Raw genomic sequence first — 13338 nt, 5'->3', positions numbered from 1 at the left:
AATTAATAAAAATCTACTTCACCGATTAAGATATTTTTATAGAAACGGTAATTGGGTTAGAATGCCAAGAAGAACTGATCCCCCTCAACCTGAACCAGAACCGGAAACACCAGTATTTAGGGGTACCCAATCTCCTCCGATCTGTCCCTTTGAGGAAACACATCCATTTGAGCAAACTCATACATCATCTGTCGAAGATATTGGGATTTGGATGGACCGATTCGAACAAAGACAAGAACGGCTTGAACAACGACAAGATCAAATCCTATCTGAGCTGCAGCAAATTCATCGTCAATTTGACTCCTTGTTTAGGCACTTTAATTTTTCACCTCATGAATGAGCTTGTATGAACACAATCATCTGTTGTTATTGTAAACTTCTTATGTTACTCACCATGATGTGCTTTGACTTGATATGGTTACCTGATATATTTTGAGCATATGTAGAGTTGTAAACATCTATTGTGGTAAATATATGCCTTGTGCCTTATGGTAAATATAAACTAAATGGTTATCTCGGATTTTATATTGAAACTAAAAGTTTTGAAAACCTTGTGCTTTGATTTCCATAATAAATATAGTTTGAAAAAGGTGATATACCAATGCAGTTGATAAGTCATTGTTATTGATACTAAACATCAACTAGCTGACATGTTTGATTTCATAAGAATAATTTGATTTCATAAGAAGAGAATTAGGAATGTTGATGTGTCCGAATAGATAAACTAGTCAAAATTATTTTTCGGACTTTATTGAATGATCAAATCACTTGATTGCCATGTGTTGAAATGTTTTGATTTTTGAAAAACTGTAGCATAATCTTGTCTGAATGTATGAAAGAATTCATCTCATTTTCGGATTCACTTAACAGTTGGAATGACAAAAATCAAATACACTCTTATGAAAAATATTTTTTTCCGAAATGGATTTGATAAAATGACTTTCCTCCTTCATGCACAAAGAATTATAATATAAAAGGAGAAGAAGTATTCAAAGCATTATACGTATCATGCCTTCCTTTATATTCTTGATAACTTGCTTATATTGTTCTCCTGGTATCACATCTATCTTGCTTTTTGTTGATGACAAAGGGGGAGAAATATATGAATTGATGCTATAAACACTGATGCTATAATTATGCCATGCTTGCATCACTAAGAGATATATGAATAAATGCTATGATTTGCATTATGCCTTGTATCGTGTCAAGATATCAAACAAAAACTTGCATCGTAATTTTACGAGTTGATATCTTACCATGTGATGAATTGCTTCAATTACCATCATTCAAAATTGTTTTGTAAGATTTGAAAATGAATGTCAAGCCTTGACATCATCTTCAGAGATGTCATTTGAATTCTTAGGTCTTGAATTTAAGAATGACTTATCTCAAGTATGGCATGTAGACAGGGGGAGTTAAGGTTAACTCCATTATCAATTGATTGTCATCATCAAAAATGGGGAGATTGTTGAATCTCGAATTTTGATGATGAAGTCAATTGTCATTTGTTGTCTAACCTATATGTTGAGATAAGTGTGCAGGATTAACTACGATGAAATTAAGACATGCAGTAGGAGTTGCGCCGGAGTCATGACAATGATCACGTTGGGAGTTCGAGAGCTCGACGGAAGTTCGGACAATCGTCGGAGGTTCTGTGGGAACAAATCCGAGAAGTCCATAAGCTTGCCAAAGAAGCTCGTCGGAACTCGCCAAGTGTATCGTCGCAAGTCCAGGAGTTTGCCGGAAGTCCGTAGGAGAATCATCGAGGGTTCATCGGATGATCGACGGAAGTTCGCCGGAAACTCGCCGGAAGAAGCGATTGACGCACCGGAGCAAGCTGCAGAAATTGTCTTAGGATTTATCGTAGTTAGCACAATGATTAAGTTGGAAATGGGAGGTGATCCCATTAGCTTAATCTTGGGGCAATTGGGCCCCTGAAAAACCCAAATTGGGCCGAATGGATCTACCCATTCGGACCCTGATTGCTGTGGGAGGTGCAACCGCCCAAGCCAGGAGGTAGCACCGCCTGGGCTAAGTCTCCCAGGGAGACTGGGCGGTGCAACCGCCCCAGCCAGGAGGTAGCACCGCCTGGGCTCAGTCTCCGAGCGAGACTGGGTGGTGCAACCTCCCATGACAGGAGGTGCAACCGCCTTAGCTCGGTCTTCGAGCTCTGGCAGGCGTTGCAACCGCCCAAGTCAGGAGGTGCAACCGCATGAGCTCGGTCTTCGAGCTCTGGCAGAGAGGTGCAACCGCCCCTGACAGAGGTGGCACCGCCCAGAGGCTCAGTCTTCGAGCTCTGTTAGGCGGTGCAACCGCCCCAGTCAGGAGGTGCAACCGCCTGATCCCGGAATTTTGGGAATTGACAATTTTGATCTCCAAATTTGAACTGGGTTGGGGCCTATAAATACCCCACCCATTCAGCACTGAAAGGGAGCAACTTACACTCGAAATCTTGATATCTTTCTGTGATTCTTAGAGCTCAAAATTGTTGTAAAGGCCAAAAGTTCTCCTCCCTTTATTCTTCAAAGTTTTGAGTTGTAAAGAGAGGAGAGAAAATTTCTGTAAGGGTTGTCTCCTAAGCCCGTCAAAAGGAGTGAAACTGTAAAAGGGTGGTTGGCCTTCGCCTATTGAAGGAAGGCCTCTAGTTGACATCGGTGACCTCGTCGGTGGAGGAAGCCAAAAGTGGAGTAGGTTAAGATTGACCGAACCACTCTAAATCTCGGTTTGCATTTACTTTGAGCATTTTATCTTTACTGCAAACCTCCTAAATAGCTACTGCCTTCTGCGCTTTTACGAACGAGTTTCTAAGTTCAGAGCTTTCCGAATCTGCGTTTAGACATAAATCGGCTTTTTCGTACGATCATTACATTTCAATTTACGTTTACGTTTTGATTTCAATCATAACTGCAAACTGCCTTCTGCGCATTTATAAAACATATCTCAAAGTTCAGTATCTTCAAAATTGACATTTAGACGTAAACCGGTTTTATCGTACGAACGTCGCATTTCAGTTTACGCTTGCATTTTGATTTTAATCATAACTGCAAACTGCCTTCTGCACATTTATAAAACATATCTCAAAGTTCAGTATCTTCAAGATTGACATTTAGACGTAAACCGGTTTTATCGTATGAACGTCGCATTTCAGTTTGCGCTTGCATTCTGATTTTCATTATAAACTGCAAATTGCCTTTGTAGATTTACTTTAACGTCATCTTGCTTAATCTTAAGTTAAAGTAATCTTAGAATTCGTTTTTACATCGAAATCGTTTTTATCAAACGAACGCAGCTTTCGGTTTTAATCGATGAAATATTTCCGCTGCACTAATTCACCCCCCCCCCCCTCTTAGTGCTCTTGATCCTAACACTTATGTGCTCAATAATATTACCATCATTTTTATACTTCAAATTGACAAGCTTTCTGAGGAGAGAAATTATATTTCCCACTATCTTTTTCGCAAAGAGATTTTCTAACATTTATCAAACAATATCAACTCTAGTTTCATCAGAAATATGATCATGCAAATTTATATCCATCCATCTTCTAATATAAGTAATAGTTTTTCTATGTTAAATCTCTTATTACTCATCTTCCATAATATAAGATTTTTCTTTAATTTTGATGGGCTTATATAAATCTTTACAATATAGCAAATCTAACATCATATGCCTCAAAATGAAATAATTTGTGAGTTCAATTTAATCATACCGTTTGACTCTTCAATTGCAGTCACACAAGAAGAACTATCACCAAACAACCTAGAGCTCTAATTTATTATCAAAACGGGTTCCTCATCAAAATACTAATTTATTATCAAAAGTAAATATTAACCAGAGCGACATAAATAGTAGAACAATAAATCAATCACACAATGGGACACTAAAATTTTTACGTAAAAAACCTAATGCGAAAAAAATCACAAACCATAATTTATTTCAAACTTTTACTATCACTAATAATGATAATAGGTTTAGAATGAATCTTCTCTAGAATAATCAGATGATCATAATAACATCAATAATACATATCTTGACTTAATGATAACACATCATTATTATCATATATAGATTTCATAAAAGAAAAATTTTAAATCTCATAAAGTTAATATAGTACGAAAGCATCTTAAAGAAAATAAACTATAGATCGATATTATTAAAATTACAGAACTTGTAAGGATTTTTCAAAACTTTAACCTCTTTTTTTTTTCTCAGCGCCGTCACAGTGCGCTGCCCGAACGTCTCTACATGTTTTTTTTTTTAATAAATTAAATTTGAACTCAAAGTCCAAGCCCACATATGGGCTAGACCCAACAGAAGTTGGATGCAGGGTTCACATGCACCGTGGGGATTCTCCCACTGTCAATCTATCCGTGGTCAGATTCCCAAATTAACTGCAAGGTGTTGTTGGGGATCAGAATGGAAATCAAGGAAACTGACCTTGCAGTTTCCACCTTGGCATAGTTGGCTATCTGTGCGCCTACATCATAATCCACGAGGACGCATGCGATGCCGCTGCAGTCTGGGAGGATGCTGCGCGGGAATCGTGTAATAATAGCTCCCCTTACTCCGGCTTACGTCAATCCCGCTAGCAACTGGGAGGTCTCGCCGGCAGCAGCGACGGCGGCAGCAAATGCGCGATCAAAACATAACACAATCTTGTCTGCTAAGAGCGTGAAATATTGAGGCACCACTGATCAACTACAACGGATTACATTTTCACGTTACTGTTTGCCCTCTTCTTCGACGTGTGAAAAGCGATACAAGGCAAAGAAGACAACAGTAATCGGCAGTCGTTACCTCTCGCCGACGGCCGAAGCCCTGCTCCTCTCGCCGCGCTGCGCCTGCCAGGTTCGCCTCGGTGGAGACCCTCGAGGCCGCCGCCACGGATGCCCTTGTGGAGAAGTCCGTCAACACCATGCGGTTCCTCGCCATCGACGCCGTCGAGAAGGCCAACTCAGGCCACCCGGGCCTCCCCATTTGGTGCGCGCCCATGGGCCACATCATGTACGACGAGGTCATGAAGTAAAACCCCGAGAACCCCTACTGGTTCAACCGCGACCGGTTTGTGCTCTCCGCCGGCCATGGATGCATGCTCCAATACGCCCTGCTCCATCTTGCTGGCTACGATAGCGTCAAGGTACGGCCTTCGATCTGTCCCGAGAGTTATTTCCAGATTCGACGATGATATTACCAAGAATATTGGGAACTTGATGGTGATCTTACTTTTGTCATCTTTATCTTCAGAGATTTGGATCGTTCTTCTTCTTCTTTTACCCATATACTTTGATCTTATCTGTGGTTTATGAGAAGTTCTGTTTGGCCGCTTTTGCGTGGCTAAATCTTAAATTTCTTGATCTATTCTATCGCGAAGTCTTCTGCTTCTTGACATATTTCTCAGCCTAACAAGAAGAGAATTTGATAGATATGGTGGTCCATCTAACTTTTTCTTTGTTCTTTATCGTGGGGATATCTATGTTTATTTTGTTGGAGTTATAGAGTTTCTAAAGTGGGAGAACTTCTCGTTTGAACGGTTCATTCAGGCATCTCTATGTTAACCAATCTATTTAGCTATGGCCTGTCGTGGAAAACTCATATTAGTACAATCCACTTCATGGGTTGCAGCTTCCTCGATAGAATTGAAATCTTGCATTTCATCACCTTGATTATGTGAATGAGAGCTCAGTGTTCAGTGGTTTCAGTGGTCATGCTTTGATTTGTATCAGACTGAAGTAGTTTCGATGATTGTAATCTGATTTTAGATGGAAGACTTGAAGCAATTCCGTCAATGGGGAAGCAAAACTCCTGGTCATCCTGAGAACTTCGAGACACCAGGAATTGAAGTCACTACTGGTTCGTTTCTATATCATTTTATGATTCACGTATTTGATTGCTTGCTCTGTCCAGATGTCCTGTTCTTGCTTTCTATTGATGGTTGGTTGTTAGGGAGTTTGAGATATCAATTAATTGTCACAAAATGTTGCAGGTCCGCTCGGTCAAGGTGTTGCTAATGCTGTTGGTTTGGCTCTTGCTGAGCGACACCTAGCTGCCCGTTTCAATAAGCCTGACAATGAGATTATTGACCATTACACGTAAGTTCTCTTCACGATTACCCAATTCTATCTTACTTATATTTGTGTGCTGCATTTTGTGCATAAGACTAGCTTGATTTTGATGGTGTAGATATGTGATGCTTGGGGATGGTTGCCAAATGGAGGGCATCGCAAACGAAGCTTGTTCTCTTGCTGGGCACTGGGGTCTAGGGAATCTTATCGCTTTTTACGATGACAACCACATCTCCATTGATGGTGACACAGAGATTGCATTTACAGAAGATGTTATTGATCGTTTTGAGGCTCTCGGATGGCATACCATCTGGGTGAAGAATGGAAACACCGGGTATGATGATATTCGTGCTGCCATTAAGGAAGCAAAGGCAGTGAAAGACAGACCGACTCTTATCAAGGTTTGTTTCCAGAATTGCTTTTTGGGCACCAAGGACATGGTCAACTGGTTGCATTTGCTTTGGGAGTGTTAGAGCTTTGACGAAATACTGAATTCTTGCAGGTCACTACGACCATTGGATATGGATCACCAAACAAGGCAAACACATACAGCGTACATGGAAGTGCATTGGGTGCCAAGGAAGTTGATGCAACTAGGCAAAGTCTCGAATGGCCATATGAACCTTTCTATGTGCCTGAGGATGTGAAGAGGTCAGAAACTATGTAATTCCTACTATAATTGTCGAATAAAAATAATATTTTTCTGTTATGTGAATATATGCACTGGTTTTATGCTTCAGTCACTGGAGCCGCCATGCCCCTGAAGGTGCTGCTCTTGAAGCTGAGTGGAATGCCAGATTTGCGGAGTATGAAGAGAAGTACAAGGAGGATGCTGCAGAGCTGGAAGCTATCATATCAGGAGAATTGCCCGCTGGATGGGAGAAAGCCCTTCCGGTGATCGCCTTTATTGACCCTTCACCTTCCGTTCTTCTTACAATATCTGTTATTATAGTTACATTTACGTTGTGAGATGGATTATACTAGAAATTAACTTCTTTGCTTTTTTTCCAGAGATATACTCCTGAAAGTCCTGCAGATGCAACTAGAAATTTATCGCAGCAGAACCTAAATGCACTTGCAAAAGTACACTACCTGGGCTTCTTGGTGGTAGTGCGGACCTCGCATCCTCCAACATGACATTGTTGAAGATGTTTGGTAACTTCCAAAAGGGCACACCTGAGGAGCGGAATGTTCGTTTCGGGGTTAGGGAACATGGGATGGGTGCCATCTGCAACGGCATTGCCCTTCACAGCCCTGGTCTTCTCCCTCACTGTGCTACTTTCTTTGTTTTCACCGACTACATGAGAGCTGCCATGAGGATTTCGGCCTTGTCTGAGGCAGGAGTCATCTATGTGATGACACATGATTCAATTGGTCTTGGGGAAGATGGCCCTACCCATCAGCCAATTGAGCATTTGATAAGCTTCCGAGCCATGCCCAACGTTCTGATGCTCAGGCCTGCTGATGGGAACGAGACTGCTGGGGCCTACAAGGTTGCGGTGCTCAACAGGAAGAGACCGTCAGTCCTTGCTCTCTCACGACAGAAGCTTCCTCAACTTCCAGGAACATCAATTGAAGGTGTTGAGAAGGGAGGATATATCATTTCTGATAATTCTACTGGTAACAAACCAGATGTGATTTTGATCGGCACTGGTTCAGAATTGGAGATTGCAGCGAAGGCCGCAGATGAGCTAAGGAAGGAGGGGAAAACAGTTCGTGTGGTATCTCTTGTTTGCTGGGAGTTGTTGGATGAGCAACCAGACGAATACAAGGAGAGTGTCTTCCCCGCTGCTGTCACTGCAAGGATTAGTATCGAAGCAGGGGTCACGCTTGGATGGGAGAAGTATGTCGGAAGCAAAGGCAAAGCGATCGGGATTGACCGGTTTGGAGCAAGTGCTCCTGCTGGGAGAATATACAAGGAGTTTGGCATAACAGCAGAGAGTATTGTTGCAGCAGCCAAATCTCTGTGAGGTAAGCTCTGTCAGCGATCACAAGGAGCATTTAGATTTCAGTGTCAGTTGGAGAATTCTCTAGGGCAAAGGAACCTTGCCTTTAACCTGCAATAAAATTTTCAAATGTCCTTGAGCTTTTCCTTTCTCATAATTGATGGAGTTTTCTACTTTAATGAATGACTGCATTTAGTTGTGGAACAAACCGTAATATGTATTAATTATTTGAATGTCGAATACTGTTTCGGGAATTTGTTTGGATTAACTAGTCCGTTTTACTCCCATCTTCCGGATTCTTTTGAGGTCATGCCGTCGGGTTCCCATAACATTCATGAGGCATCTTTTCGTTCAAAGGAAAACCTCGAGTGTAGGGTTGAAATCGCATCCTTTGTTTAGAGATTCCTTGGTTGATCTGTTATATGTTGTTGATATAATTAAATAATATGCTATTCATACTACCACGAATTATGTTCAAACATATATAATTATACAATATTTAAATTTACAAACCCTTAGTTATATTTATGCTCATTTATGAAAAGTTAATGATAGTACTACAATGATTTATGCTCATTAGCTATATTTATATTTTTATTATGAAATATATTTATTTATATTTTATATTTTAAAAATATTGTTAGCTACGTTATGAATTGAAATACATCAAAAGTATATATATTAAATGAATAAAAAAATTTATTTATTTTAATAAAATATTTATTTATGATAAATTTTGATTGACACTGAACTTAATAATAAATTTATGATGATTTATGCTCATCATCATACGCACGAGCAACGAAACAGATATCCTTCTATTCCTCGAGACATCTTAACACTGAACTGACTGCTACAGCAACATATAACTCGGCTCCATTATTACTTCACGTCTCGAATGCTCAGACCAGAGCTTATAACTTGGACCCTAGGAGGTGTCAGAAAAGGAATCTACGATGATCACCCGAACCGCAATCGGAATCCTGACAGTATGCTTCCCACCATCATCCACCCAAGTCAAGCTTCCGAAAGTGAAGCCACCTTGCACCTTGTGAAGCGACCTGAAGGTCACCTTAAACGGAAGCTTCTGCGTCGAAGCCTTGAACTCCAGAACGGACGGCTCCACAACCATGTTAACACCTGGTGGAGAACGCACTACTGCCTTGTACTTGGATTTCTTGTCGCCCACATTAGTAACGGTCCTCCCGACCGTCACAGGTGTCTCCTTCAGGTCAGGAATGGAGATGGAGGGCAGGTTCAGGTCATACATACGTTTGTTATCCACTCCGGATGTCCCGAGGCCGGGAATGTCGTCCGAGGGCAGACTCAAGGCACGGTTTGTGCACGGGAAGTAGTTGCAGTAATCATCCGGATGGATATCATAAACAAGTCCAGGATCTGCGGCTTTATTAGGATCGATGTGACCTCCGCCATAGTCGAAAGCATCGGCCAGCTTCCGAGGAATCGCTTCTGCTTCTACTGGGAAGCCTCGTTCGTTGGTTGTATATGCTTGAGACGGAGGCATACATACATATGTCAGAGTCAACGATGGCAAATGAGCGGATAAAAGATATATCTACCCACCGGTGGTGACAAGTGCTGATTTGATGGCAGCTGGAGACCAATCGGGATGCACTACTTTGAGAAGAGCTGCAATTCCAGATACATGAGGACAAGCCATTGAAGTTCCTGACATAAATTGATACCCATCTGTCACTGCCGCCAAGATATTGACTCCCGGAGCTGTGAAGTCAGGCTGAGGAGAAGGTAAAGGATGAGCTTCAGTGCTCTGTTTTTCCATTTTCCAGTGGAGCTACGATCGACCCTCAGCAGCGTCTTGTGCTTATCAGAGGATTTATGGTTGGTTTTATCATTGTTTTCATGCAGAGGATGATTTTACTTCTCAAAGTTTTAGATGTGGGAGGGGTCCGTTTTGCAATCTATTATAGGAGACTTCATAATTATCATGAACAGAGACAACTATAGCTGCATACATACCTTCACTAAGTCCGGATAGCTTGTATGCGGCCCTCTTGCGGAGAAAGCTGCCACCCTCGGCGACATCACTTGGCTCCCGACGATGTTGGATGCAGGGCTCACATGCGCCACGGGGATTCTCCCACTGTCAATCTATCCGTGGTCAGATTCCCAAATTAACTGCACGGCGCGGGTGGGGATCAGAATGGAAATCAAGGAAACAGACCTTGCCGTTTCCACGTTGGCATAGTTGGCTATCTGTCCGCCTACATCATAATCCACGAGGACGCATGTAATGCCGCTGCAGTCTGGGAGGATGCTGCGCGGGAATCGTGCAATAATAGCTCCCCTTGCTCCGGCTTGCGACAATCTCGCTAGCAACTGGGAGGTTTCACCGGCAGCATCGACGGCGGCAGCAAATGTACGATCAAAGCATAGCACAATCTTGTCTGCTAATTGCGTGAGATATTGAGGCACCACTGAGCAACTACAACGGATTACATGTACACGTTACTGTTTGCCCTCTTCTTAGACGTGTGAAAAGAGATCCAAAGCAAAGAAGACAACAGTAATAGGCAGTCGTTACCTGTCAAAAGGTACAAGTTCTTTGTCTCCTGGATCACTGGACGCGTAGCACATTGATTGTCCCTTCAGTTAGGAACAAATTGATGAAGATTATAAGTTTCAAGTTGATCAATATCTGGTAAGAGATACACGGGCTCGTACGTACCACCAGAGTTCGTCCGTTTCCAAGGATTATGTCGGTCGGAAAAGAGCGATCGATCGTGCTGGCAGCCACCGTGATGACCCATGGCACCGCGTTGTTGATTGTTTGAGGAACCGGGCCATCGTTGCCCCCAGCGAAGACCACCGTTATCCCCTTCCTTACCGCGCCTAGTGACGCCGGAAAATAACCATACCCACCGATCGACAGTGACAATATGTCCACACCATCACCCACCGCGTCATCTATGGCTTGTAGTACGTCGGCTTCCCCGCATTTTCCTGATCCCCAGCACACCTTGTAGATTGCTAGCCGCGCACGAGGAGCGCCTCCTCTTGCTGTACCGGCACCGAGACCGTGGAAGTTTACATCGCTTACCAGAGAACCTGCTGCGGTGGAAGCGGTGTGTGTTCCATGGCCATTGGCGTCACGGGGGGAGTCGTAGTCTCGCGCGACCTCAGACGGGTCGACGTCTTTACTGTAGTATCTTGCACCGATGATCTTGCGGTTGCAGTGGTTGACGGTGAAGTTTTGACCTGCTTCACACTTTCCTTTCCAACGGGATGGGACGGGCCCATAACCGTCGTCGTTGAAGCTTCTCGATTCCGGCCAGATGCCTATGAAAGAAAAACTCCCATTGACATGCTCAATGATATATAATTAGGCGATCAGTACTGAACAGATGATTCTTAAATACCTGTGTCGACAACTCCGATGATGATGCCATCACCTTCCTTGCCTTTCTCAAGTAGTCCTGTGGGTTGCTGATGGCCAGACCGTAAGCCGAGGTAGTCCCAGCTTCGTGTGGTATGCAGAGGAAAAGTGCGGCTTGGACTGACACTGATCACCTCCGCCAATTCTAACACCAAAACGACAGTACAAATGGAATTATTACTGTAACCACGCATATCATACAGATTAGTGCTTTGCTTTTTTCTCTACCGATAGATCATATCTCGATGGCCAATAATAGAAGCTTTTGAAAGCTTGATATCAATGCTTCATGATCTCGATTTCAAGGTTACCCTTAATACTAAAAGTTATTATCTAGCTCTTATGATTTGCTGCGAGAATGCATGCTAAGGACCTGAAATTTGGTGTGCTTGAGATGGCGTGAGCGTGGCCGCAAAGCCCGAGAAGCAATGTTTGTAGCTGTAAACAATTGAATCGCGAGCCTTTTCCTTGCTGAAACGACACAAAGTGCACCGACCAACCAACCTTAGCGCACAAAGGAAAGCTTAGAGAATAGGAAGGGCGGCGAAGCGTGACGGAGAACACATACCTCCCCAGTACGGAAGTCAGCATATCATGGTGGGAAGCAGTCACAAGCTGTGGATCTTCGTATTGTCTTTCTCCAAGATCCACAATGTACAGCTTCGCAGTAGAAGAGGGCACAGAGACACTCGCCTTGGTTGATGGGTTATCTCCGAGTGTTACCCATTGGAAGTAGCTCCAAATGAGAAGAAAGATTCCCAGAGACATGGAGGATAGAATTGGAAGGGAGGCCATCTTCGGCTATGGAGTGGCAGCATTCGTACGGTGGGCGCTATTATAAGCTACCAAGCTAAAGACGAAGGTGATGGGTCTGCCACGTGATAGGAACCCACAGGTCAAAGTCAAACAAGAATAATAAAATTGCGGGTACAGTTGTAAGGTATCTTTGGGGCTACGTTAATTACCCGTGACATACACATGTAGACATGATTATAATATGTTTTACTTGTAGATCTGGAAATTGATGACTCCAATAATAAAAGAGTCATTGATACTATTATTGCATGGCCTGAATATAGAGAAATTGATTATGATTTTAAAGAAATAAATAATAAAAAATATTTATAAATGGCAAACACTTTTCACTGTGTGATAGGTCAATGCAAGTTGGAAGTTCATTTATTATAATATATCAAGATTCGTTAGTGTAATATTATACAAACTGATAGATCTCAAATTGAGTTTCACATGTGAGAATAATATCTTTTAATTATGAAGGACAAAACACATAATACTTCAAATAATATTTCATATTAAGTTGAATCAAATATACACTTATTGGCACGATGACCCGTGCAAATGAAAATAATATTTTTTATTGACGAAGTCTTCTCCGTTCACGTTCTGTGATGATGTTAATGAATTTTCTGTTGTTACTTAATAGTTTAAAATAAAAAAATAATTATAATTGACGTGATTATCGATTTATAATTTTTTAAATTATTTTTAAAGGGGCGTTTTCAATTGCTTAAATGCTTCACGTTTTTATTATTATATCTCTAGAGTCAATAATAATGTGATCTTATCCATTATTGTTATGCCATGTTTTAGTTGTGCCCTCGTAAGGAAGGCCATCTTAACTAGCTTATCAAATCAATCATGTAGTTATAATTGAGGGGATCATTTGACCTTATGATCCAAGATCTTTCATTTCACGGAATATAGATACTATGGCATGCTTAATTTTCATAGGATGTGAGTCACATGAATATCCTATATTATCAAGAGGAAATGTTGTAGTTAATGAATTTAAAATAAAATTTTATAAATTTTAAAACAAATAAAGAATATGAAAATATATAATTTTATGAATGATTTCTCGAAAAAAAACTCATAATTTTGGATTTTTCGCACT

The 13338-nt window shown here is 41.6% G+C and overlaps 1 protein-coding gene and 1 pseudogene across 1 annotated transcript; one reads left to right on the top strand and one right to left on the bottom strand.

The window, feature by feature from the left end:
• The first annotated feature begins 4900 nt into the window (after positions 1-4900).
• LOC135620316 (transketolase, chloroplastic-like) lies at positions 4901-8080 on the top strand (annotated as a pseudogene).
• A 684-nt stretch (positions 8081-8764) lies between these two features.
• LOC135636930 (subtilisin-like protease SBT3.10) lies at positions 8765-12218 on the bottom strand. The gene is made up of 9 exons (XM_065149135.1): positions 11992-12218; positions 11797-11894; positions 11407-11568; positions 10716-11326; positions 10572-10633; positions 10212-10472; positions 10007-10130; positions 9593-9764; positions 8765-9517 (listed from the first exon to the last, which is right to left on the bottom strand). The coding sequence occupies exons 1-9, from the start codon at positions 12216-12218 to the stop codon at positions 8937-8939; spliced, it is 2298 nt and encodes a 765-aa protein (XP_065005207.1). The 3' UTR covers positions 8765-8936.
• Positions 12219-13338: the final 1120 nt, after the last annotated feature.

This window comes from Musa acuminata, chromosome BXJ1-3 (assembly GCF_036884655.1).
Source record: "Musa acuminata AAA Group cultivar baxijiao chromosome BXJ1-3, Cavendish_Baxijiao_AAA, whole genome shotgun sequence".
In the NCBI taxonomy this organism is placed as follows: Eukaryota; Viridiplantae; Streptophyta; class Magnoliopsida; order Zingiberales; family Musaceae; genus Musa; species Musa acuminata.
Note: the sequence above shows the minus strand (reverse complement) of the source record. Positions and strands in the feature narration are given on the sequence as shown.